Genomic DNA, 23,125 nt, shown 5'->3' on the forward strand with positions numbered 1-23,125 from the left:
AGCCCACGTCCCCTGCATCGGCAGGCGGACTCCCAGCCACTGCGCCACCAGGGAAGCCCTGTGCCACATCTTTATCCATTCATCTGTTGGTGGGCATTTAGGTTGCTTCCATGACTTGGCTATTGTAAATAGTGCTGCAGTGAACATTGTGGTGCATGTATCTTTTTGAATAACGGATTTCTCAGGGTATGTGCCCAGTAGTGGAATTGCTGGGTCCTAATGGTAGTTCTAGTTTTAGTTTTTTAAGGTACCTCCATACTGTGCTCCATAGTGGCTGTATCAATTTACATTGCCACCAACAGTGCAGTAGGGTTCCTTTTTCTCCACACCCTCTCCACCATTTGTTGTTTCTAGAGTTTTTGATGATGGCCTAGCTCTTTCTTCTTAAAAAATTAAAAACATTTTTCCATTTGGGTTTATTATAGGATGTTGAATATAGTTCCCTGTGCTCAGCTCTCGTCTTGTGTCTAGCCTGGTGTTGTTACTGCTAGGTCCTAGAGCCTTTAACAGAGCTTGTGTCTGTTTTTATAGCTGGCCAGATATGGGTATGCTATGCCACTTAAAAGGGGGCCTCCATCTTCCATCTGGAAGCTCCTTGGAAGAGTTCCTTGAGGATAACGTGGATCTTGAGGATGACTTGGTATTTCCAGATTGTCCCGAATTCAGCATGGCTTTGGAAAGCTTTTTATGGAGATATAAATGGAGAGCTGAACTGGGTGAGTTGGGTGAAGTCAAAGAAACTGACCATGGTGCTAAAAATGACCCTTTTAAAAAAATTTATTTTGTGGGTCATCTCTACAGAGAAACATTTCTCTTTCCTGATAGAGGAGGAGGGGAGCTGCTGGCAGCACTGTGAGGTTATGTGTCAGAAGCACCACTGGTAGTTAGAAGACATGGGAGGAGAATTCCTGACCTCTCAAGTAATGGAACTCTTTGGGGACACTGGAGTGGATGAAAGTGATCTTTGCCCTTATCAAATGTGCTCCATGTGTTTGCGAGGCCAATCTTGTGACTTCAGCAGTCTTAAGAAAACATTTGATTGAGAAACAGTTGTTTTAACATGAAACTCTATTGACACATACATGGATAAACACAAAAATATACACTCCTTTGAGAATAGAATGAAAGGTAATTTTCTGAACTAGTTGGGTTGGGGGACACAGGCTTACTAGAACTTCCTGGCAATAGGAGTTTGCTATTGGAATGGAACCTCCTTTGGTTTTGACTTTAAAAATGAAGTGGCTACTGATCTGTATGACACTGTTTAAGTAAAATTCTGCCTGAAAATTAGGCCATGGACTTAAATCATTGGCTGGAGTTAGAGTTCCCTCTCTTTCCGCTTCTCCTTTCCTTCCCACAGAAGAAGGAAAATGTTACCTAAATTCTATATTTGTGCTGGTCTAACATCATTAGGTCATTGCCAGACACTAGATGAAGCTCAATACATGTCTGTTGATTTGCAGACTGAAAAAAAAACACACAGCCTAAAAGCTGAGAATTGTGTTTTACTCCGTGACCTTACTGAGGACTATAGCCTGGGCCACAGCGTCTTAGATGGCTCTGAGGAACTGTTTCATAGGGGTTAAGGGAGGAGCCAGGATATATGGGAGTTTTTGCTGGGAAAAAAATCCCCAAACCTTGTCATCCAACATCAAAAGATTACTGCTAATCGCAAAGAACAGACACCTCAAGTTAATGATTTTAGTGCTTTTCTGTGTATGGGAACATGCAAGAGCCTGGGCTTACAGAAATTATTCCTTTGATATACATCTTCACTATCTAGGGTCAGTATCCTGTTTTTCTCCATCCTGAATCCCCCTCAGGGTGAACCACTGGGGGAGGGGGGGAGGGGTGGCTGCAGTGACTGATGGCTTGATGGGGGCAACATTCCTTGTTTACCAGAATGGCAGGCAGCATTCTTTGTTTACTGAAATGGCAGGCAACTTTTTTTTTTTTTTTTTTTTTGTCTACAGATTAAATGAAGTAATCAAGTTTTAGTTTCCTTCTGGAATAGTGGTCCCAGTTCTGACAAGATCGAGAATCTGTTGGTTTCTTTGGGTTCTGTCTCTTCCTCTGAACTCAGGCAAAAACGGAATGAAAGAATAACCCACAGACCGTCACATAAAAGTAATTAGTGGGAACTTAACTTTGGGAATAATTTATTAATTTAGATTAATTTTAGAATCTCAATGGAGAGATAAAAAATCGTCTTTGTTGGCTCAGGGGTGGGATTTATCATGAGCCTTAGGTTCTGGTGGGGAGCAGCCACGCTTCCCTTAGCCCTTTCCATTACTTTGGGGAAGGGGCTGATTTTTGCCCTCAGTTAAGGGAACACCATAAAAATTTAGAGGACTGTCTGATTGTCGTTGGTACAAATCAGATTCTTTTCACCCAGAGAGACCAGAACTGAAAGGACCTCAGTGCGGAGCTTCTTTCCCTTGGAGTGTTTGCGGGTGTCTTTGGAGTTTAACTTTTAGTCTCTGTGCTCTGTTAAACTTTCTTCCTTCCAAGGCTTTTTACTTCAGTTTCTATCCCATCTCTTGCATTTCCCTTCCCAGGCCTCCTCAGAACAAAAAATGACCATGTGGTCATTCTTCTTGGAATAATTCTCTGATGGCTAAGACGGAATTTCTTTTTTGTTAAAATTTATTTACTTTATTTATTTTTGGCTGTGTTGGGTTTTCATTGCTGTGCACAGTCTTTCTCTAGTTGTAGTGAGCAGGGGCTACCCTTCGTTGTGGTGCGTGGGCTTCTCATTGTGGTGGCTTCCCTTGTTGCGGGACACAGGCTTCAGTAGTTGTGGCATGCAGGCTTAGTAGTTGTGGCACGCAGGCTCTAGAGTGCAGGTTCAGTAGTTGTGGCGTATGGGCTTAGTTGCCCTGCGGCATGTGGGATCTTCCCGGACCAGGGGTTGAACCCATGTTCCCTGATTGGCAGACAGATTCTTAACCACTGTACCACAAGGGAAGTCCCTAAGAAGGAATTTCTTGAGGGAGACTGTCATCATTCCCATTGCCTGCTTGGGGCAGAGGCGAGACACTAGATGAAGTGTCTTCGCACTGACTTTGCACTGCTGTAAACTGCTTTGAACTCTGAATTGGAACAGTGGAGATGATTGAGTACTGTTACATTTCATTTTAGAAACTCTCCTTGGAACTCTACACAAAGTGAAAAGCTTTGTGGGTGAGACAGTGATAGAGAGAGGGGTGTACTGTTTGGTTTCTTCAAGATGGATATGATATTAGATAGTACCTTGACTAAGAGTCAGCTATAAAGTCAGTATTAATAATACTATGTTGCTTTGCTTAGCGGGAGTGGAATGGAGTTACCAGGAGCAAGCAGTGAGATCTTTCATTTTCAGATAGAATCAGTTTAGATCTCACCACATTGGCTACTTTAGTCCCTGGATGAGCAACTTCAGAGCCACAAGCAGGCCCGGGCCCTGCTGCCATGCCCCTGGAGGCTTTCCCAGTGGGCTCGACTTTACAGATAATGAGTGATATTCATCAAGTGCCTACTGCTGCCAGGCGTTGTGCTGTGCCCTTTGTGTGCTTTATCATTTAGTCCTTTCAGTAGTATCTGTTATTATCTCATTTCCCTGAGGCTTCAGGAGTTAAGTAGCTTTTCCAAGGCCACATAGTGGCAAAGATGGGAGTGGAATTTGGGTGTTTCTGACTTGCTTGAGGTCCACGCAAGCTGGAGGAGGATGGAAGGCAGAGGTTGGGAAGGAGCCGCTTTGGGGTGTTGCTCCTGCTTTTGCTGTTATGTAAGGGCTGAGGACTATTTCCAACATGTCGAGTTGTGTGGGCTGGCCAGTTGGCAGGACTCAGAGTCAAGCAGCTTATTTCACTCCAGGAATGGAGCAAAGTGGGATCATTGATTGCGGACAGGAAGAACGAGTAGAGCAGCAGCCTAGTTCCCTCTGGCTCCTTCCTTCCTTCATCAAAAGGAATCTTCTTATCTTTTATTTTTTTAAAATAAATTTATTTATTCATTTACTTTATTTTTGGCTGTGTTGGGTCTTTGTTGCTGCGCACAGGCTTTCTCTAGTTGTGGCGAGCGGGGGGCTACTCTTTGTTGCAGTGCATGGGCTTCTCGTTTTGGTGGCTTCTCTTGTTGTGGAGAATGGGCTCCAGGTGCACAGGCTTCAGTAGTTGTGGCATGTGGCCTTCAGTAGTTGTGGCTCGCGGGCTCTGGAGTGCAGGCTCAGTAGTTGTGGCGCACGGACTTAGTTGCTCTGCGGCATGTGGGATCTTCCCGGTCCAGGGCTCGAACCCGTGTCCCCTGCATTGGCAGGGGGATTCTTAACCACTGTGCCACCAGGGAAGTCCTTCTTATCTTTTCTTGACCTCCTCCCCTGATTGAAAACCAGTCTTGCTACCACCTAGGCTGTTCTCTCCTTCCTGGCTCCGGGGAAAATGCCCACAGGGTAAGGATGAATTGAGTAGTGTAACAGGGAGCAAAATAATGTGAAATGCAGAAGGAAAAATGAAGCATGGTTTCAGTTTGCCAGGCATTTTCTCATTCATCTGTTGATTTGATTAGCAACCAATACCCAGTCAGGGAAGGCAAAGATGATTATATCCTCATTTTACATGTGAAAAAGTGCTATCAGTGCATATTAAATGATCATCGAGGGGCGGGCTCCTTGGTAGAAAAATCGGCCTGAGGTTTGAGCTCCACCTCCCAGAATTCTTTGCACTGGACCCATCTGCACATGCCCAACACATGAACTTGTATGTTTAACATACCCCAGGACACCTGATTCCAAAATAGTATCCCCAAATGCTGACTCGAGTGAGTTATTTCTATATATTATGTATGTCATTTGGTGGTACTTAATCAATATGAATCTTGAGACACTTAATTCTGTACCTAACGGCTCCTACAGGCCCCTTTACAGGTGCCCACTCTTGAGTATCCTGGATAGTAGTTGTGTTTTTTTTTTTTTTTTTTTTTTTTTTGTGGTACGCGGGCGGGCCTCTCACTGTTGTGGCCTCTCCCTTTGAGGAGCACAGGCTCCGGACGCGCAGGCTCAGCGGCCATGGCTCACGGGCCCAGCCGCTCTGCGGCATGTGGGATCTTCCTGGACCGGGGCACAAACCCGTGTCCCCTGCATCGGCAGGCGGATTCTCAACCACTGCGCCACCAGGGAAGCCCAGTTGTTGTTTTTTGGGTAACAGATTCATGAAGGAGTAGATTTCCAGGGGAGAAAACTCCTGGGTTTAGTCTTCTTCCCCAGGACTGTTTCATGGCTCTTGCAGCGGGCCACTCTGACCTTATCTGACTCCTTGCTGGTAGAGGTTTATGGAGATTTTGTTTTGTTTCTTTTGTGTCCAGCTTAGCAGCTTGGAACAAGGCTGACTGAGTGACACCAGTCCAGAATGGGCTGTTCTGTGTAACTTCTTGTTCCTCTCGGTTGCTTGGGAGATCAGTGAGCCCATTATCAAATGCTGCTGTGTGTTAAGCCCTGTGGAAGATACACGGTGGAGAAAAGTGGTTAAAGTACCTAGCAAGGTGCCTGGCATTCATTCATTCAGTAACTAGATATTGAACTCCTCTTATGTGCCAGGCTGTGTCCGAAGTACTAGGGATGTAAAGATAGACTCAGTTCTGCCCTCATGGATCTAGTGAAGGGCACTGTCACTGCAGTGGGCATTCAGTAAATGAAATTATTAATATTATCATTAACATTAAGGCTATTAATATAGCAGTAGTGATTTATTAATAGAATAATGAGTGGTTTACCATCTTGATGAAATTATGAGAAATGAAGACATCATATTATCACACCCAGTGGTCTGTCTGCATTTCTCTAACTTCTCTTTATCAAACCAGCAGACTCTTGAGAATCAGGGTCCTGTGTGAGTGACTTATTGTGGGTGGTGTAGGCAGGATGCAACCAGGCCTCCAAGGGCCACTCCAGCCTGGCCCCCAGGGGAGCTCTGGCATGTGAGTGGCCTCATAGCTTTCATGATGTTTGCAGCCATAGGTCATTTCCAAGGGTCATCCTCAGGAGCCGTAGCCTGATAACTGGCCTCTGAAGAAGAGTTGCAGGCGTGAGCCTTTGGAACAAAAATACACACAGAAAAGATTTGGGACCTGGGGAATCCAGCCGGAGAACTGACAGGGCCCCTCTGATTATGACTTGTACTGTATCTGACTGTGAAAAGACCTTCAGAAAGGGATGGCCAGCCTTCACTTCTGCCTTCCAAATTTCATGCACTTTCCTCTACGATTTCATGCACTTTCCTACGATTCTAACCCAGAATCGTAGGAGGAAAGGGATTCTAGAAATTTAGTTCCCAGCTGAACCGTGTTAATGACAGAACAATGACAGTGACAGTGACAATGACAGCAGTGTTTTTTCTCTTTTGGCTGGAGGATGCTAGGTGTAAAGGTTCATCACTCCTTTAGCTGGAGTAGAACACTGCCTATTTGAATTAGGAGCTTTGACCCTGGGGTTCTGTATTATAAGAGTCAGAGACCCTGAGTATCTTTCTGGAGCTGCAGTCTGGGATCTCACTGACACCAGGTCTCTTCCTTCCTGGCATGACTTTTTTTTTTTTTTTAAGATTTATTTATTTATTCATTCATTCACACATTCATGCTGCGCCGGGTCTCAGTTGTGGCACATGGGATCTTCATTGTGGCATGAGGACTTCTTAGTTGCAGCATGCATGCGGGATCTAGTTCCCCGACCAGGGATTGAACCTCGGCCTCCTATATTGGGAGCGTGGAGTCCTACCCACTGGACCAGCAGGGAAGTCCCCTGGCCTGACTTTTTACAAGGACTGCAGTGTTCTTTAAACTGTACAGAGGAATTATGGGTGGATGAAGTTTGACTAATAAGTTCTTCTTTTTTTTAAACAGTTTTATTTAGATGTAATTCACATACCATGTATTTGTCATCCTTTTAAAGTATACAATTCTACAATTCAGTGTTTTTAGTATATTTATAAAGTTGTACAGCCCTTAGCACTATCTAATTCCAGAACATTTTCATCACCCCAAATAGAAATCCTGTACCATTAGCAGTCACTCCCTATTCCTGCTTCCCCTAGCCTCTGGCAACCACTAACATACTTTCTGTCTCTATGAATTGGCCTGTTTTGGACATTTCATATAAATGGAATTATAGAATATGTAACATTTTGTGTCCGGCTTCTTTCACTTAATATAATGTTTCTAAGGTTCGTCCACGTTGTAGCATATATCAGTACTTCTTTTATGGTTGAATAATATTTCATTGTATGATATACCACATTTTGTTTATCCATTCATCAGCTGATGGACATGTGGCTTGTTTCCACCTTTGGCTATTATGGATAATGCTGCTATGAACATTCATGTTTAAGTTTTGTGTGGACGTGTGTTTTTAGTTCTCTTGGGTTTATACCTAGGAGTGGAACTACTGAGACATGTGGTAAGTCTATGTTTCACTTTTTGAGAAACTGCCATACTGTTTTCCAGAGTGGCTGTGCCATTTAACATTCTCACCAGCAGTATATGAGCATTGAAATTTCTCCATATTCTCACCAAAACTTGCTATTATCTTTTTGATCGTAGCCATCCTAGTGGGTGTGAAGGGATATCTCATTGTGGTTTTGATTTGCATTTCCCTGATGACTGTGGTGTTGAGCATCTTTTCATCTGCTTATTGACCATTTATATATCTTCTTTGGAGAAATGTCTATGCAGATTTTTTGCTTAATATTTAATTAGGTTATTTTTTTCTTGTTGAGTTATAGGAATTATTTCTATATTCTGGACCACTAGTCCCTTATCAGATATGTGATTTGCAAATATTTTTCCCATTCTTTGGGTTGTCTTTTCACTTGATGGAATCCTTTGCAGAATAAAAGCTTTTAATTTTGATGAAGTTCATTTTATCTTTTTTCTTTTTTTATATTGCTTTTGGTGTCATATCTAGGAAGCCATTGCCTAACCCATGGTCATAAAATTTCCTCCTGTGTCTTTCTTCTAAGAGTTTATAGTTTTAGCTCTTTCATGGCCACTAAGTTCTTATACTGACTGAGGCTTTAAAAGTTCCCATTAGCTGTTTGCTAGGGGTAAGTGCTGGGTGAGAGGCTTTTTATCCTGGGACTTCTTTTCCTTGCCACCTTGACAAGTCAATCAAGGGGCCCTGGGAAGCACTTGTTCTTCTTGCAGGTGTTTCTGGATATTTTGCAGTTTCCATATTTCATTGTCTTTTTTTTTTTTTCCTTTTTTTGGGAAGGTAACGAATGAAGAGGACTTTATTAGGAAATTGGACTGCAAACCTGATCAGCATCTGAAAGTGGTTTCCATTTTTGGAAATACTGGGGATGGGAAGTCTCATACCCTCAACCACACTTTCTTTTATGGCCGGGAAGTCTTCAAAACCTCCCCTGCCCAGGAGTCCTGCACTGTGGGAGTGTGGGCAGCATATGACCCAGTCCACAAAGTAGCAGTGATAGACACAGAAGGGCTCTTGGGGGCTACAGTGAATCTAAGCCAGAGAACACGGCTGCTGCTTAAGGTCCTGGCCATCTCAGACCTCGTCATCTATCGAACTCACGCAGACCGACTGCACAATGACCTCTTCAAGTTCCTTGGGGACGCCTCAGAAGCTTATCTGAAGCACTTCACCAAGGAGCTCAAGGCTACCACTGCCCGCTGTGGCCTGGATGTCCCCCTGTCCACTCTGGGCCCTGCTGTTATCATTTTCCACGAGACTGTGCACACACAGCTGCTAGGCTCTGGTGAGTAGACGGGGTACTGTGTAACACATCGACCTTCCTGTGTACATTGGGCTGCAGTAGCAACTTGGTGGTGGTGGATTGCCCAGAAAAATTTCTGCTTGGGCAAGACATAAGGAAGTGTCTCAAGAGGAATGGAGTGATTAACTATGTGAGAATCTGCTCATGATCAGGATGTGGATTGAGAATTGCCTGTTGGCTTTGGCGATTTAGAGGTCCTTGGGAATCTGGATAAGACTGTTTCTCAGGGATGGTGGGCATGAAAGCCTAATCAGAGTGGGATCAAGAGAACAGAAGGAGAAAACTTAAGGCAGTATAGTCACCTCATTCAAAGAGTTCTTTCTATAAAGCGAAGCAAACAAATGAAGTGATAGCTGGAGGCTGATTTGGGACTCCAAGGAGTTTTCCCTTTTTAAAAATTTAAGATGTGAGGTATTGCAGATACTTGTGTACTGATGGGAATGATTCACTAGAAAAGAAGTGCAGATGTAAGGGAGAGAGCAGGAGTGAGGTACAGGTGGAGGGTTGACTGTCGGGGCATGGACAGTTCATCCATAACAGCAGGAGAGAAGGTAGATTAGATGGACATGGTTACCGGTAAGTAGGTAGATGTGGTGGATGTGTGTGTGGAAGTTGTCTTATTGTTTCTATTAAAGAAATGGGAAGCAAGAGCATCACCTGAGTGGGAGGACGAGGGAGCAGGTGCAGTGACAGTGACTGGATGCAGGTGGGGACCGTAGTGTGGTTCATTCAGTCAACAAAGTCTGTTAAGTGCACAATGTCATGTGCTGAGCACTGGGGCCCCAAGCTGAAAAACAAAAAACAGTTCCCACCCTCGAATAGCTGATAGTCTAGTTGGAGAGACCCACATGTGTTCTGTTCTGTGATGGATGTAGGTCCTGGAGCTGTGAGAGTGCAGAAGAGGGATCCTTTACACCTCCTTATGGGATCTAGGAAAGAGGAAGTGACATTTGAACTCTAGAGACTCAGCTAGATAGAGGAGGGGAGTAAGGATGCTCCAGAAAGAGCAAACCCCTAGTGTTTTGAAGAGCTCATTGTGTCCAGGGAACTGTAGGTAGTTGTACAGTGAGTTCCTGGATTCCATCCTCACCCTCTTCAATGCGTCCTCCACAAAGCATGAGGAGTGATGCTTTTTAAAAGCTTAATTTATAATTTAGATCATGTCATACTCTTGCTTCAAACCTGCCAATAGCTTTCCACTAAATCAAAATAAAATCCAGGACTTCCCTGGTGGCACAGTGGTTAAGAATCTGCCTGCCGGTGTGGGCGACACGGGTTTGAGCCCCGGTCCAGGAAGATCCCACATGCTACAGAGCAACTAAGCCTGTGCGCCACAGCTACTGAGCCTGTGCTCTAGAACCCATGAGCCACAGCTACTGGAACCTGTGCTCCTCAACAAGAGGAGCCACCACAATGAGAAGCCTGCGCACCACAACAAAGAGTAGCCCCCACTCACTGCAACTAGAGAAAGCCTGCGCACAGCAACAAAGACCCAATGCAGACAAAAATAAATAAATAAATAAATAAATAAAAATCCAGGACTTCCCTGGTGGCACAGTGGTTAAGAATCCACCTGCCAATGCAGGGCACATGGGTTTGAGCCCTGGTCCTGGAAGATCCCACATGCCACAGAGCAACTAAGCCTGCGCGTAGCTACTGAGCCTGAGCTCTAGAGCCTGCGAACCACAACTACTGAGCCCGTGTGACACAACTACTGAATCCCGCGTGCCTAGAGCCTGTGCTCCACAACAAAAGAAGCCACTGCAATGAGAAGCCTGTGCACTGCAACGAAGAATAGCCCCCACTTGCTGCAACTAGAGGAAGCCCATGTACAGCAATGAAGACCCAAAGCAGCCAAAAAAACCTCCAAACTCCTACTTACGGTGTCCTCACTCTACCTCCTGCCTGTTTCTGAACTCTTTCTCTAGTTACCCCCTTTCACTCTCTCCACTAGCTATACCAGCCTTTTCTCTGTTCCCATCTTTGCATATGCTACTCTGTCTGCCTGGAACAGTCTTTCCCCAGTTAGCCATCCTCTTTCAGATTCAGCTCAACTCTCACCCCATTGGAGCCTTTCCCAAGTGTCTCCTTTAAAGTGGTCCTTCCTGCACCCTGGTGGTCACAGTCTTACTGCTTCACCTTGTTCATGTGCATCAGGGCACCCGTCGCTGTCTGAAATCATCCTGTTTGTTTGCTTACTTTTTTTGGCCTTTTCTCCTTGGAATGGAAATTCCATGAAGGCAGGAACCTTGCCTGTCTTATTCACTGCTGCCTTTGAAGAGCCTGGATGAGTGCTTGACACACAGTAGGATCTCATCAGATATTTGCTGAATGAAGGGGTTCAGTGTGTCTGAAGCATAGATGGTGTGGGAGGGAGTAGTGGACATAGGGATCAGATCATGTGTGGATGGCCTTGATTTAGGTCACAAGTATGACAAGAGCCCCTGAAGGATTTTAAACGGGGAGTTACGTGATCAGATCTGTATTTTCAGAAGATCCCCGGCGGCCTTTTGCAGGATGAACTAGAGAGGCATGCCTGGAGGCAGGGAGATGGCCAGAAGGTTATCACTGTACTAGGTGAGGAGTGATGGGGCCTGAGCCAGGGCAAGGGCAGTAGGCGGGAAGTGGACAGACTGGGACTGTATTAAGGAGTTAGAATCTGAAGGACCTGGGTCTAGTGGGAAGATGAGAAATCTAAATATTCCGGAATGGAAGAAGAGCCTCGTTAGCATGTGACTCTGAGATAAGGAGAGAGGGCTGGAAATGCTGACTTTAGGATGTCTCCTGTGATCAGCATTTTTATGCCACTTTGGATCTTTACAACTTTGGTGAGGGGAAGGTATAACTTCCAGTTCAGGATTTTGAAATAACTAGCCTTTCAAAAGTAACTTTTTTTTTTTTTTTTTGCTGTGTGCCATGCACTATGCTAGGTGTTTGTTCATTTGTTCTTTAAAAAATAAATGCTGAGGGCTTCCCTGGTGGCACAGTGGTTAAGAATCCACCTGCCAATGCAGGGGACATGGGTTCGAGCCCTGGTCCGGGAAGATCCCACATGTCACGAAGCAGCTAAGCCCACGTGCCACAACTGCTGAGCTTGCGCTCTAGAGCCCGTGCTCCCAACAAGAGAAGCCACCGCAATGAGAAGCCCGCACACTGCAACGAAGAGTAGCCCTCACTCGCTGCAACTAGAGAAGGCCCACACGCAGCAATGGAGACCCAACGCAGCCGAAAAAAAAAATGCTGTATAACAAAAATGACATTTAAAAATATTTTTTAGAATTTATTTTTTTAAATTTATTTTTATTTTTTGGCTGCGACACGCAGCAATGTGGGATCTTAGTTCCCTGACCAGGGATCGAACCTGCACCCCCTGCAGTGGAAGCGTGGAGTCTTAACCACTCGACTGCCAGGGAAGTCCCAACACTTTCTAAAAATAAATGCTAACTTAAGATATCTTTGTTATTCAACTCAGTAAACAGCAGCCATATTTTACAGATGAAGAAACTGAACTCAGCTTAGGTTATGTAACCAAGGAGGTTCCAGCTAGCAGGTTGCAAAATTGGGATTCAAAACAGTCTCTAACTCCTAAATCCAGAGTTGTTTCTGGAATACCATCACTGTTTCCTGAGACCTTGAGATGGAACCAAGACAGCCAGAGTTTATGCAGGATAGGAGAGGTGCCAGACTTGTGGGAAAATGGATAATTATATATTTTTCTGTCGTGTAGACTTTTGGATTTTGTTAGATCCTGGTCTTTTCCTGGACAGAGGATTCCTAGGTGGGAGTTAGTAGGCAAATGAATTATCTCTGTTTTACAGATGAGCAGACCAAGCTCCCATAATCATTTGGGAGCGATTACTTGTTCAGGGACAAGCTGTGAGGTGATGTTGGGAGAAAGTGAAGGTGGTTAGGCTTCTGGGTGCCTTTGGGAGAAGTCACTTGCTGATGGGCTGCTCCTTCCTTCAAGAGTGACTCACAGGAAAAGTTCAGGAGGAGATAGGGTTAGGGATTGACTGCAGAATTTTGGCTATTTCTCTTTGATGACTGTACCTTTAAATATGAGTTAAAACCACATTTTCAGTGTTAATTGGAGTGATTTTGTTGTTAAAGTATTAAAGGAAATTGTTAAAGTATTAAAGGAAATTAAAACAAAAAGTCATTCCAAGTTTTACCTCCAAAATATTTATTGCATCTGTTTATACTGCTACTCCCCAAATTTCTGGATAAATGTTGGTGAAACTATGGGGAGGCTGATACCCTCACACGTTGGCAGTGTGTCCACAGCTTCACCAGCATAAGACCAGCACTTTCAAAGTAGATTTTTATTTTATTTTATTTTTTATTTTATTTTATTTTTTGTGGTACACGGGCCTCTCACTGTTGTGTCCTCTCCCGTTGCGGAGCGCAGACTCCGGATGCACAGGCTCAGCAGCCATGGCTCATGGGCCCAGCCGCTCCGCGGCATGTGGGGTCTTCCCGGACTGGGGCACGAACCTGTGTCCCCTGCATCGGCAGGCAGATTCTCAACCACTGCGCCACCAGGGAAGCCCGCTATTTATTTAAAATGTTCATTCGTAGGTGACTGGTGGAATACGTCCATAGAATGGAAGACTGTGTAGCTGTTAAAAAAGAATAAGGAATGTCTCAGTATAACGTGACAAGGGCACATATTTACAGTATGTTATTAAGTGATGAAAGCAAGTTGCATAAATGTGTTGGTAACTGAGTAGGAAAAGAAAGTCTGAAAGGGTAAACATTGGCCTGTAGTTACCTTTGACGAGGAGGAGGAGGGAGCAGAGGATGTACATTTCTTTCCTTTTATGCTTTGACATGTTTGGATTTTTTTAAAAAAATTTATTTATTATTTCTTTTGGCTGCGTTGGGTCTTCGTTGCTGCATGCAGGCTTTCTCTAGTTGCAGCGAGCAGGGCCTACTCTTCGTTGTGGGGTGTGGGCTTCTCATTGTGGTGGCTTGTCTGTTGCAGAGCATGGGCTCTAGGTGCATGGGTTTCAGTAGTTGTGGCACGCAGGCTCAGTAGTTGTGGCTTACGGACTCTAGAGCTCAGGCTCAGTAGTTGTGGTGCACAGGCTTAGTTGCTCTGTGGCATCTGGGATCTTCCCGGACCAGGGATCAGACCTGTGTCCCCTGAATTGGCAGGTGGATTCTTAACCACTGCGCCACCAGGGAAGTCCATGTTTGGATTTTTTACAGTCAGCACATTTCTTTTAAAAAAGGCACTTCCTTGAAGTGTAACATACATACCAAAAAGTGCACATTATATCAAAAATGTATATGTGATGCATTTTCACAAGCTGAGCATACATGTGAATTCAGTACTAGATCATGACACACCAGCATCCATGTCCCAGCTTGTGCTCCCTTCTAAGCAAAGGTAACCTGAATTCCAAGAGCATAGATGAGTTCTGCCTGTTTATGTACTTTATGGAGTCAGACTATATATCCCTTTAATAATGAAAGACAGGCGACTTTTTTTTTCTTTTAAAGAGAGGCCACTGTTCACGTACCTGTTTCTGCTTGTCCAGATCACCCCTCCGAGGTGCCCGAGAAGCTCATCCAGGACCGGTTCCGGAAGCTGGGCCGCTTCCCAGAAGCCTTCAGTTCTATTCATTACAAGGGAACGAGGACATACAATCCTCCCACAGACTTTTCTGGTCTTCGGCGTGCTTTGGAGCAACAACTAGAGAATAACACCACCCGTTCTCCCCGGCACCCGGGAGTCATCTTCAAAGCCCTGAAGGTCAGTTGGCTTCTGCCCCAAGTGCTTCTCATTGGGGTACCAGTGGGTGGTAAGAACACTCAATTCTCCAGCTTTTGTCGGTGCTGGTGATTAGAAATCTGGGCTTGAAAGAGAGGATATATGAAAGGAAGGTCATGAGTGGAGTTTGCACTTGTTGAATGGCCTCATCTTGCCAGGAACACGAGTACGGAGGAATCTTGGATGATAGTTAAAAGGTGACAGGTCCTCATCTTGGAGAAGAACCTTATTTTACCATTCTTTATAATGAATTCAGCAAATCAGTTCCTGCCGGTTCTGCTTCCTTTTTTGCAGTTTGCTTTGTGTATACCTCTGTGTCACCATGCCTGCAGACTGAGTACAGAGGAGCAGGGAGGGAGCAGGGCCTTTGAGGCAGTGCTGGGAGTGTGGGATTTGGAGAAGGGACAGGCAAGTGTGGACATGAAGACTTGAGCTAGGGATTTGAGGGTGCCCTGAGGGTTAGGGCATAGAGCCTGAGACTGGAAGGGATAGGAGGAGTGCTTTTGCGTAAAGATAGGTCAGCCCTGGATTACCCAGGAACAAACTTTGGGCATATGCTGATTTGCTTAATCCATTGAGTTTAAAAAGTTTTCAGTGGGACATAATGTAAACAATTTATGAATCTGGGTAAATTGTATATGGGAGTTCCTTGTACTATTCTTTTTTATTTTTTTTTATTTTTTTTTTAAATTTGCGGTATGCAGGCCTCTCACTGTTGTGGCCTCTCCCGTTGCGGAGCACAGGCTCCGGACGCGCAGGCTCAGCAACCATGGCTCACGGGCCCAGCCGCTCCGCGGCATGTGGGATCCTCCCGGACCGGGGCAGAAACCTGCGCCCCCTGCATCGGCAGGCGGACTCTCAACCACTGCGCCACCAGGGAAGCCCCCTTGTACTATTCTTGCAACTTTTCTACGAGTTTGAAATTATATCAAAATGAAAAGTTAAAAAGAAAAAGGGGGGGTGATGGATGAAAAGTTACCCCTCAAAAAAGGTTTATGGTTTTTGCATAGTGCTTGGTAAAGGCTGGATGTTTGTATCCTCCCAAAATTCATATGTTGAAATCCTAATGCCCAATGTGATGATATTTGGAGGGCTTTTGGGAGGTGATTGGGTCATCAAGATGGAGCCCTCATGAGTGACATTATAAAAGTGCTCTTACAAAAGAAGCCCCAGAGTGGGATAGGGAGGGAGACGTGAGAGGGAGGGGATATGGGGATATATGTATACATATGGCTGATTAACTCTGTTATACAGCAGAAACTAACACAAAATTGTAAAGCAACTATATTCCAACGAAGATGTTAAAAAATAAATAAAAAGAAGAAGCCCCAGAGAGCTCCCTAGCCCCTTCCACCAAGAGAGGACACAGTGAGAAGGCACCATCTGTGAACCAGAAAGCAGGCCCTCACTGGAAGGCCACCATGTTGGCACCCTGATCTTGGACTTCCAGCCTGCAGAACTGTGGGAAATAAATTTCTGTTGTTAGTAAGCTGCCCAGTCTGTGGTATGTCGTTATAGCAGCCTGAGTGGACTGTAAAAGCTTGGGCTTTGGAGTCAGACAGACTTGTGTTAGAATCCCATTTCTGCCATTTACCTGCTGCTTGGTCTTAGGAAATTAGTTTGTCTTTTGTTTATTCATTCATTCAACAAATAAACGAGTGAATCTTTGTGCCAGGTAGAGTTTCAGGTGCTGGGAATACAGTGGAGAATAAAACAACAATCCTTGCCCTTATTGTACTTCTTCAGACCTTTTTCCATGTCTGTAAAAAAGGGGCAATAGTAGGATGTTCCTAATGAAGTTGAGGAGGGGATTAAATGAGAATGCATACTTTAAGAAGCAAAGTACTTGGCATATAGTAAATGTTCTATAAGTATTAACTAATGTGAACAATGTTAAGGGAAAAAAACTATGAAAAATGTTTATATTTGAATAATTCATGAAATACATATTTCTAATTAGAATTTGATGTTAAAGTATACTTAGATTTATTAGCTAGTGTCCATGTAATGGCTCAAAGGTAGTCAAGTGGAAGATTACACCCAAGTATTGCAAGCATTCTTAAAAGAGGCCGAATCCATGCTGTGTTATACAAAGGGCTGTAAAATCTGATCAATATGAATATTGATGACTAGGCCAATGGCTGGATTATAGAGTTCCTTAGGTTTTCTCAAAGCTATCCCAGCTTAAAGTTTAAGTAAGACCTTCAGGGACACTGAGTGCTCTAAGCAGTAGTTAGTGGTCAGGGATTCTACCCTCAGGTGTCTTGGATGTCCTACTCCAGGCCAGTTTGTTAGGTACTTAAAAAAAATTATTTATTTATTTATTTATTTATTTATTTATGGCTGCATTGGGTCTTTGTTGCTGCACGCAAGCTTTCTCTAGTTGTGGCGAGCGGGGGCTACTCTTTGTTGCAGTGCAGTGCGCGGGCTTCTCATTGCGGTGGCTTCTATTGTGGAGCACGGGCTCTAGGCACGCGGGCTTCAGTAGTTGTGGCTCGCATGTGTGGCTCGCAGGCTCTAGAGCACAGGCTCAGTAGTTGTGGTGCGCGGGCTTAGTTGCTCTGCGGCATGTGGGATCTTCCCGGACCAGGGATCGAACCTGTGTCACCTGCATTGGCAGGTGGATTCTTAACCACTGTGCCACTGGGAAGTCCCATCATTAGGTATTTTTGAGAAAAAGAGTTATAGTGTACTCTTATGAGGTGATATGATTCATGAAGCTTTCTGTGATTAAAATGAGTCTGGTCAGCTGGAGTTTTGAGGCTTCTTGGTAACTGCTGTCCTCAGAATTTACCTGGCTCCTATATTTTCTGTTCTCTGAGGCAGGGTCTGTGCTGTACTGAGATGTGGGCCCACTGCTCTGTGCATGGGAAGGAGTTACCTGTTTAAGCATGTGTTTTGGGCTCTCCCCAGGGTGTGGGCTCTTGGAACTTACTCAAATCTTTGAAAAAATTGTTTTTGCCTTTTTCTGGTTGTTGTTTTGTTTTTAATCCTCTTCTTTAAATTAGAAGTTGTTAATTCTCTGGTAATCACTCTAATAGAAAACTACCTTTAAAGTGTGCATTAGGCAAATTGACCCAGGAGAGTTTTATTGCTGTCAAAATACACTCTTCATAGTTCATAGCAGTGGATAATATAATGGTCATTTATTTTTCTCCACTTATTTTTTGTTTTGTGTTGTATTTTTTTAAAAAATAAGTAGCCTTGAATCCTTTTTGGATCAAAAGAGTAGGGATGGGGCTTCCCTGGTGGCGCAGTGGTTGAGAATCCGCCTGCCGATGCAGGGGACTCGGGTTCGTGTCCCGGTCCGGGAAGATCCCACGTGCCGCGGAGCGGCTGGGCCCGTGAGCCATGGCCGCTGAGCCTGCGCGTCCGCAGCCCGTGCTCCGCGACGGGAGAGGCCACAACAGTGAGAGGCCCGCGTACCACAAAAAAAAAAAAGAGTAGGGATGGTCATAAGCAGATAAATTATCAGTGCCAAATAACTTGTTCGGCTTTCTGTTTCTTCCATTTTTTTTCTTTCTCTCCTGGTATTTATGCTTTACCTTGTCCAGTTCCTCACTAACTCACTGAGTAAACACTTCAAGAAGCCTAGGAATATATTCCAATATGATTTTGTTTCCTATATGATTTTCTTTTTATTTTACATAAAATATGCAGGAATATTGTTAGGAAAAAATGTAAAAACCTTTTGGAAAAATGGAGAGACAAATCACATGGCAGTAAGACTGTGATGCACAAATAAAAAAATCTCAACTCTCTAGTAATCAAAGAAATTAAGACCACAACCATGCAAGGGCAAACACTGACAAGTTTGGCAATAAAATGTCAAAAAGGCTATGAAGCAATGTGAACTCTTACGTACATCCAGTGGAAGTAAAATTAGTACAACCACTTTGAAATGCACTAGTATAGGTAAAGATATTCATAATATATATTCTAACCATATCATTTCTAGGAATTTGCCTTAAAGAAACTCTCCCACAGGAACACAGAGCTATGTGAGGAAGTTAATAGCAGCATCCTTGTAATAGCAAAGAAAAAGTGTGCAAAAAATAGATAAATAAAAATGGGGCATTATATGATTCTTTGCTACTTACTTTAAAAAGAGAATTGGGGTTGTGATGTATATATGTACACTTATATACCTTTTTTTTGGTGGAACATTGAAGCCTAGCATTTTTTCCATGCTATTAAATATTTCTATGAAAACATTTAAAAAATAGCTGCATGCTTTTTCATTTATATGAATGGATCATTTTTTACATTTAGTAATTCTGCCCTTATTTTAATAGTAGTTTCCCTTTTTCCTTATTATAGTTTCCAAGTATTTAAAGGTATTGCCCACATTCTGCCTATTTCCTTAGGATAAATGACAACTCCCAGTACTACTGCTGGCCAACCTATCTGGAGTGTTTACTAATGCCATGTACTGTGCTCTGCACCACACGTGTATTCATTCTTTTAATCCTCATACAAACTCGGAGGTGGAGAAATGGAGGCACAGAGAGGTTCATTGATTGGCCTGGGATGACTCCTCTAATAAGTGGTGGAGAGTTTGAACCAGATAGTCTGACTCCCAAGTCTATATAACCCTGTGTTGTATTCCTTCTCAGTAGTTACTCGACTTTTAAGAAGGTCAGAAGGTGTGGTCATCTTTAAAGGTTCCTGATGCATATTGCCAGTTGCCTTTAGAAAGGACATTCTTATAAGTTGTATTTGTGTGTTTGGTTAATTTAAAAAGTTATTTTTTAAATTAGAAAGCAATGTGTGTTTGTGATAAACAACTCAAATAATACAGAAACATGTAAGGTATGACTTAAGTCCCTTTCTCTCCTCTCCCCTCTCACTGTATGATAACTGTTGTTAATACTTTCTTGTTTATGCCTCTAGAAAGTTTTGGTGCTACATAGTGCATACAGAAGTATATGTATATAATGTATATGTATATTTTCTCCCTAAATATATTGGATCCTAGAGAAGTTAAATCTTTTTTCCTTCTCCATATTCTATTTTCATGTTCCTTATTGAAAAGGAAATGTGATAATGAGAAAGATTGAGGAGTTTGTAGCATGTGAGTGTGAGTGTGTGTGTGTGTGTGTGTGTGTGTGTGTGTGTGAGCGAGCGTGAGTGAGAGAGAGATCTACAGTCTCTTTCTGCTCTAGCTGCTTGCCCCTGTGTTTCCCGATTCATCCTGCTGACCTGATCACTCTTCCTACCATTTAGCCATGTTGTGGTCCAGGCCCCAGTCCCTTTTTTCCAGCTGGGTTATTTCCCCCACTTCTTGACCACTCACTCCTTTGCTCTGTTTCCACAGTAGCAACAGCCCAGATACCTACCAGCAGGGCATAGTCTCACTGATCGAGTAAGTCTATTTAAAGAAAAGAGATGCTTAGGTCCCTACTGAATAAGGGAATTGAATATTGAATTAACTATTGTTGCCTGTATTTACAGTTCTGAATAATGGAGAGAACCATTTTAAAGTTGAATTCGATAGGTTTTATGTAATACCTCCTTTAGCCTCCGATCTCTAAATGTAGAAACTCTGACTTTCTAATTCTGTCACATCAGGAATCACCTATTAAGTATTTATAGTTATTATATTTTGGGGGGGTGGGTGGGTGGCATCATGGATTACATAAGAGTCTCCATTTCAAATCAGAAAATTCACTGCTAGCCTTTGGTGACTGGGGCTAAACTTACAGGTTCAGTAGTAAGAGCCCTACTGTTGCCAAGGTGACTAAAGTTCAAGATCATCTGGCCTCCAGGCAGCCTTTTTCAGATTGGCCTCAAGTGCTTTCCCAAGCTCTCTCAGGAAAGGTCCTTCCCTGCCTTTTAAGGCTTTGGACCTCAAGAGGAGAGCCCAAGAAACCCTGGAATGATGTGAAGTTTGGAATTTTTGAAGGACGAAGTATATGGATTAGGTGGTCATGTCCATGCTGGAAAGGAACAATCAGGTTATAGAGGAAGGAAAACAGTGTCTCTTCACCCTTGTATCTAAAACACGTGAACATCAGATTTTCTTTTTAACAGTTACTGTTTTATTCACATACTCATGATTCAGTAAGTCCTCCTGATGCTTCTAAGGTCTCATTCATTACTGACTGCCAGCTCTTCAGTGACTTGTGAGGGAAGTGAGATGCTTGTGTTACCCAGCATTTGAGAGGATGGGTGACCAGCATCGGAAGTGATGAGCCTGGTGGGTCTAGGAGTTCTTCTCTTTCTGATGTCACAAGAAGTTACTGTTGCCTTGGCCAACATAATGTCTAGGGCAGGTGATGATGGTGGTTCTGTGGAGATTTGTCCCATGGGAATCAGGCTGCAGATCGTTCACGCTGAGCCTTGAGACACTTAAAAATGCCCCCATTTTTCTGAAGAACTTTCAGAGAAGTGAACCAGGCCACTTGAATTTGGAACAGAAAAAACCTTGTGCTTATCACTATTATTGGGCTGCAATTTTATATTTATTGGGGAGTGGCATGCCTTCTGAATTCAACCCAGCTGTTGGATTCATGCTAAATTTGATATTATTTTTCCTAAGGAAAACTAGTACTTAGGTTACCCTTTCAGTTACCTGGGGCTAAAAATGCTCTTTGGTTTTCCGTATACTTCTTTAGTAACTTCTGCATTTCTTAGTTAGCTCTGCGTTTTTTCTTTCTTATTTTAACACTGATTTAGGTACATAAGCATCTTTTTGCAGCTAAATATTCACCGACAAATGCAAACAGCCATGAAGACCAATGAGCCATCATGGAAAGGAGAGAAGTTCTTATATCCCTTGTGTTACCTGAATTAGTGAGGGTATCCAAGGGAGGGAATAAGAGAATTCTCAGCATAAAAAATAAAAATGATATTAATAATGGCAGCTAACATTTTCTGAGCTCTCAGTCTATGCTAAGTGCTCTACATGAGTAACTTCATTTGATCTTCACAGTGTAATCCATGGAGACCCCTACTGAGGAAGGTACTACTAGCACCCCCATTTTATAGATAAGGAAATAAAGTCACAGAGAATGCAGAGCTGCCACCTGCAAGCTGAAATAACTTTGTTGGGGGTCTCATGTTGTATTTATGCAAATTTTCCATTTAGTTTCATACTGTATCCATGGTTTTTTTTTTTTATCTAAAAATAACTTCCTCCCCAAATCTTTCAACAAATTGTTGCATTGGGAAGATAATGCTCTATTTTTCCACCAGCTAGCCCCAGAAAGTTATGCACACAGCTGTTTGAGAAGTACAGCCCTAAGAGTTATCAGTGATTTGGCCAATCAGCGAGTAGTTAGCCATAAATTAGAGAGGGCCCATGGGCCTGGGATGAAGCCTGGCACAGAGGCAGGGCCAAGGTGAGGAGGAGAGGGCAGGGGTTGGTGTGCACATGGGGGTTGGTGCTGGGGCACTTCATTCCAGAGGTCCTAGTTGAGTGCTTGTTAGGACATTTGCTAGGAGTGAGAGGAGGATACAAAGGTAGGAAATGTCTTTCACGGTGTTAGTGATCTACTCTGGGAGGTAAAATACATATAACAGGCTCGTGGCTTTTGCCTCATCACCTCATCACTCAGTACCTGGTTCAGATGTTGAGGATGGCAGGTGCTCAGAGAAGGCAAAGTGTGGTCTTTCTAGAGTGGTTGGGAAGGCTTCATGGAAAAGGTGAGACCAAAAAGATCCCCGAAGGATGGGTCACATTCTGAAGTAAGAGGAGGACTGTGTAGGCTAGTAAGTGATTCTACTTGCCTTGCTTCTCGTTTATTCTCTTTAATATTCATAGGTATATGCCTTTATAGTCTCTCTCAAAATCTTAGTTGTTTTCCCTAAGTTACTCTTTACAGAATTACCCCCAAGAGAACAGGACATATATGTATTATTGTTAGACTGGTTTTTTTTTGGTCTGAGTCAAGGATTGGCACTTGGTCGGCCATCGCTGGCAGATGGTGTCTTATGAGCCTGTGCATTATCCTTGCAGGAGCTGAATTTTAATGCACGTGGGTGAGGCCCTCACCCTTAGTTTGACACATTCTTTGCCGGTACTCTTGTCTGAACACCTGACCTGGCTCAACGTTGAGAGCATGTGCTTTTGTAAACACTTGGTTGACAACTCAGGGTATTAGGTTTCACTGAAAAAAGGGAAAGGAACTTTAATAAATAAAAAGTTCTCCTTAAGGGAAATTCCATTTAGAGCTTGAGAACCTTAGTTTAAAACCTAATCTTCCCCTTTTCCAAGTCTCATCTTAAAATTTCTTTAGCCTTTTTACTAAAGGAAGTAACATTTTGTTTTAAGCTACTGTTCCTTCTCTTCCCCTGAATAGTGCCTGGCTGCCTCAGAATGAGAGATTGAGAGAAGCTTGGAATTGCGAGCATTTCATAATTTTTAAAGCCTGGAAAGCCCATTTCTGTTTAATTTATGTAACTTTTTCCACTGCATACGAGTAAGGGCCTGGAAGGAAAAAAAGCCAGCCTGAAGAATACTTTCAATATAAAGTAGTGAGTGAAAACAGAGGTTTAGAAATGGAAGCTGCCTTTAAACATAAAATTTTCAGTTTGTTTCTGCAAATACTTTTATCTTTCTTCTTAGCATTTATTTTGGCCACTT

At 43.4% G+C, this 23,125-nt stretch overlaps 1 protein-coding gene across 6 annotated transcripts in view; it reads left to right on the plus strand.

Moving 5' to 3' along the window:
• The window catches only part of ZFYVE1 (zinc finger FYVE-type containing 1), a 50,833-nt gene that overhangs the window by 15,450 nt on the left and 12,258 nt on the right, over positions 1-23,125 (plus strand). For 4 of the 6 annotated variants that reach the window (XM_059055804.2, XM_059055810.2, XM_059055806.2 and 1 more), the window contains exons 3-4: positions 8,240-8,744; positions 14,306-14,520. In XM_059055804.2, coding sequence (XP_058911787.1) covers positions 8,240-8,744; positions 14,306-14,520 — 720 coding nt within the window. The remainder of the gene's footprint in view (positions 1-8,239; positions 8,745-14,305; positions 14,521-23,125) is intronic. The other 2 variants (XM_067028200.1, XM_067028201.1) reach the window with 1 other exon arrangement.

Source organism: Kogia breviceps, chromosome 3 (genome assembly GCF_026419965.1).
Source record: "Kogia breviceps isolate mKogBre1 chromosome 3, mKogBre1 haplotype 1, whole genome shotgun sequence".
Taxonomy (NCBI): Eukaryota; Metazoa; Chordata; class Mammalia; order Artiodactyla; family Physeteridae; genus Kogia; species Kogia breviceps.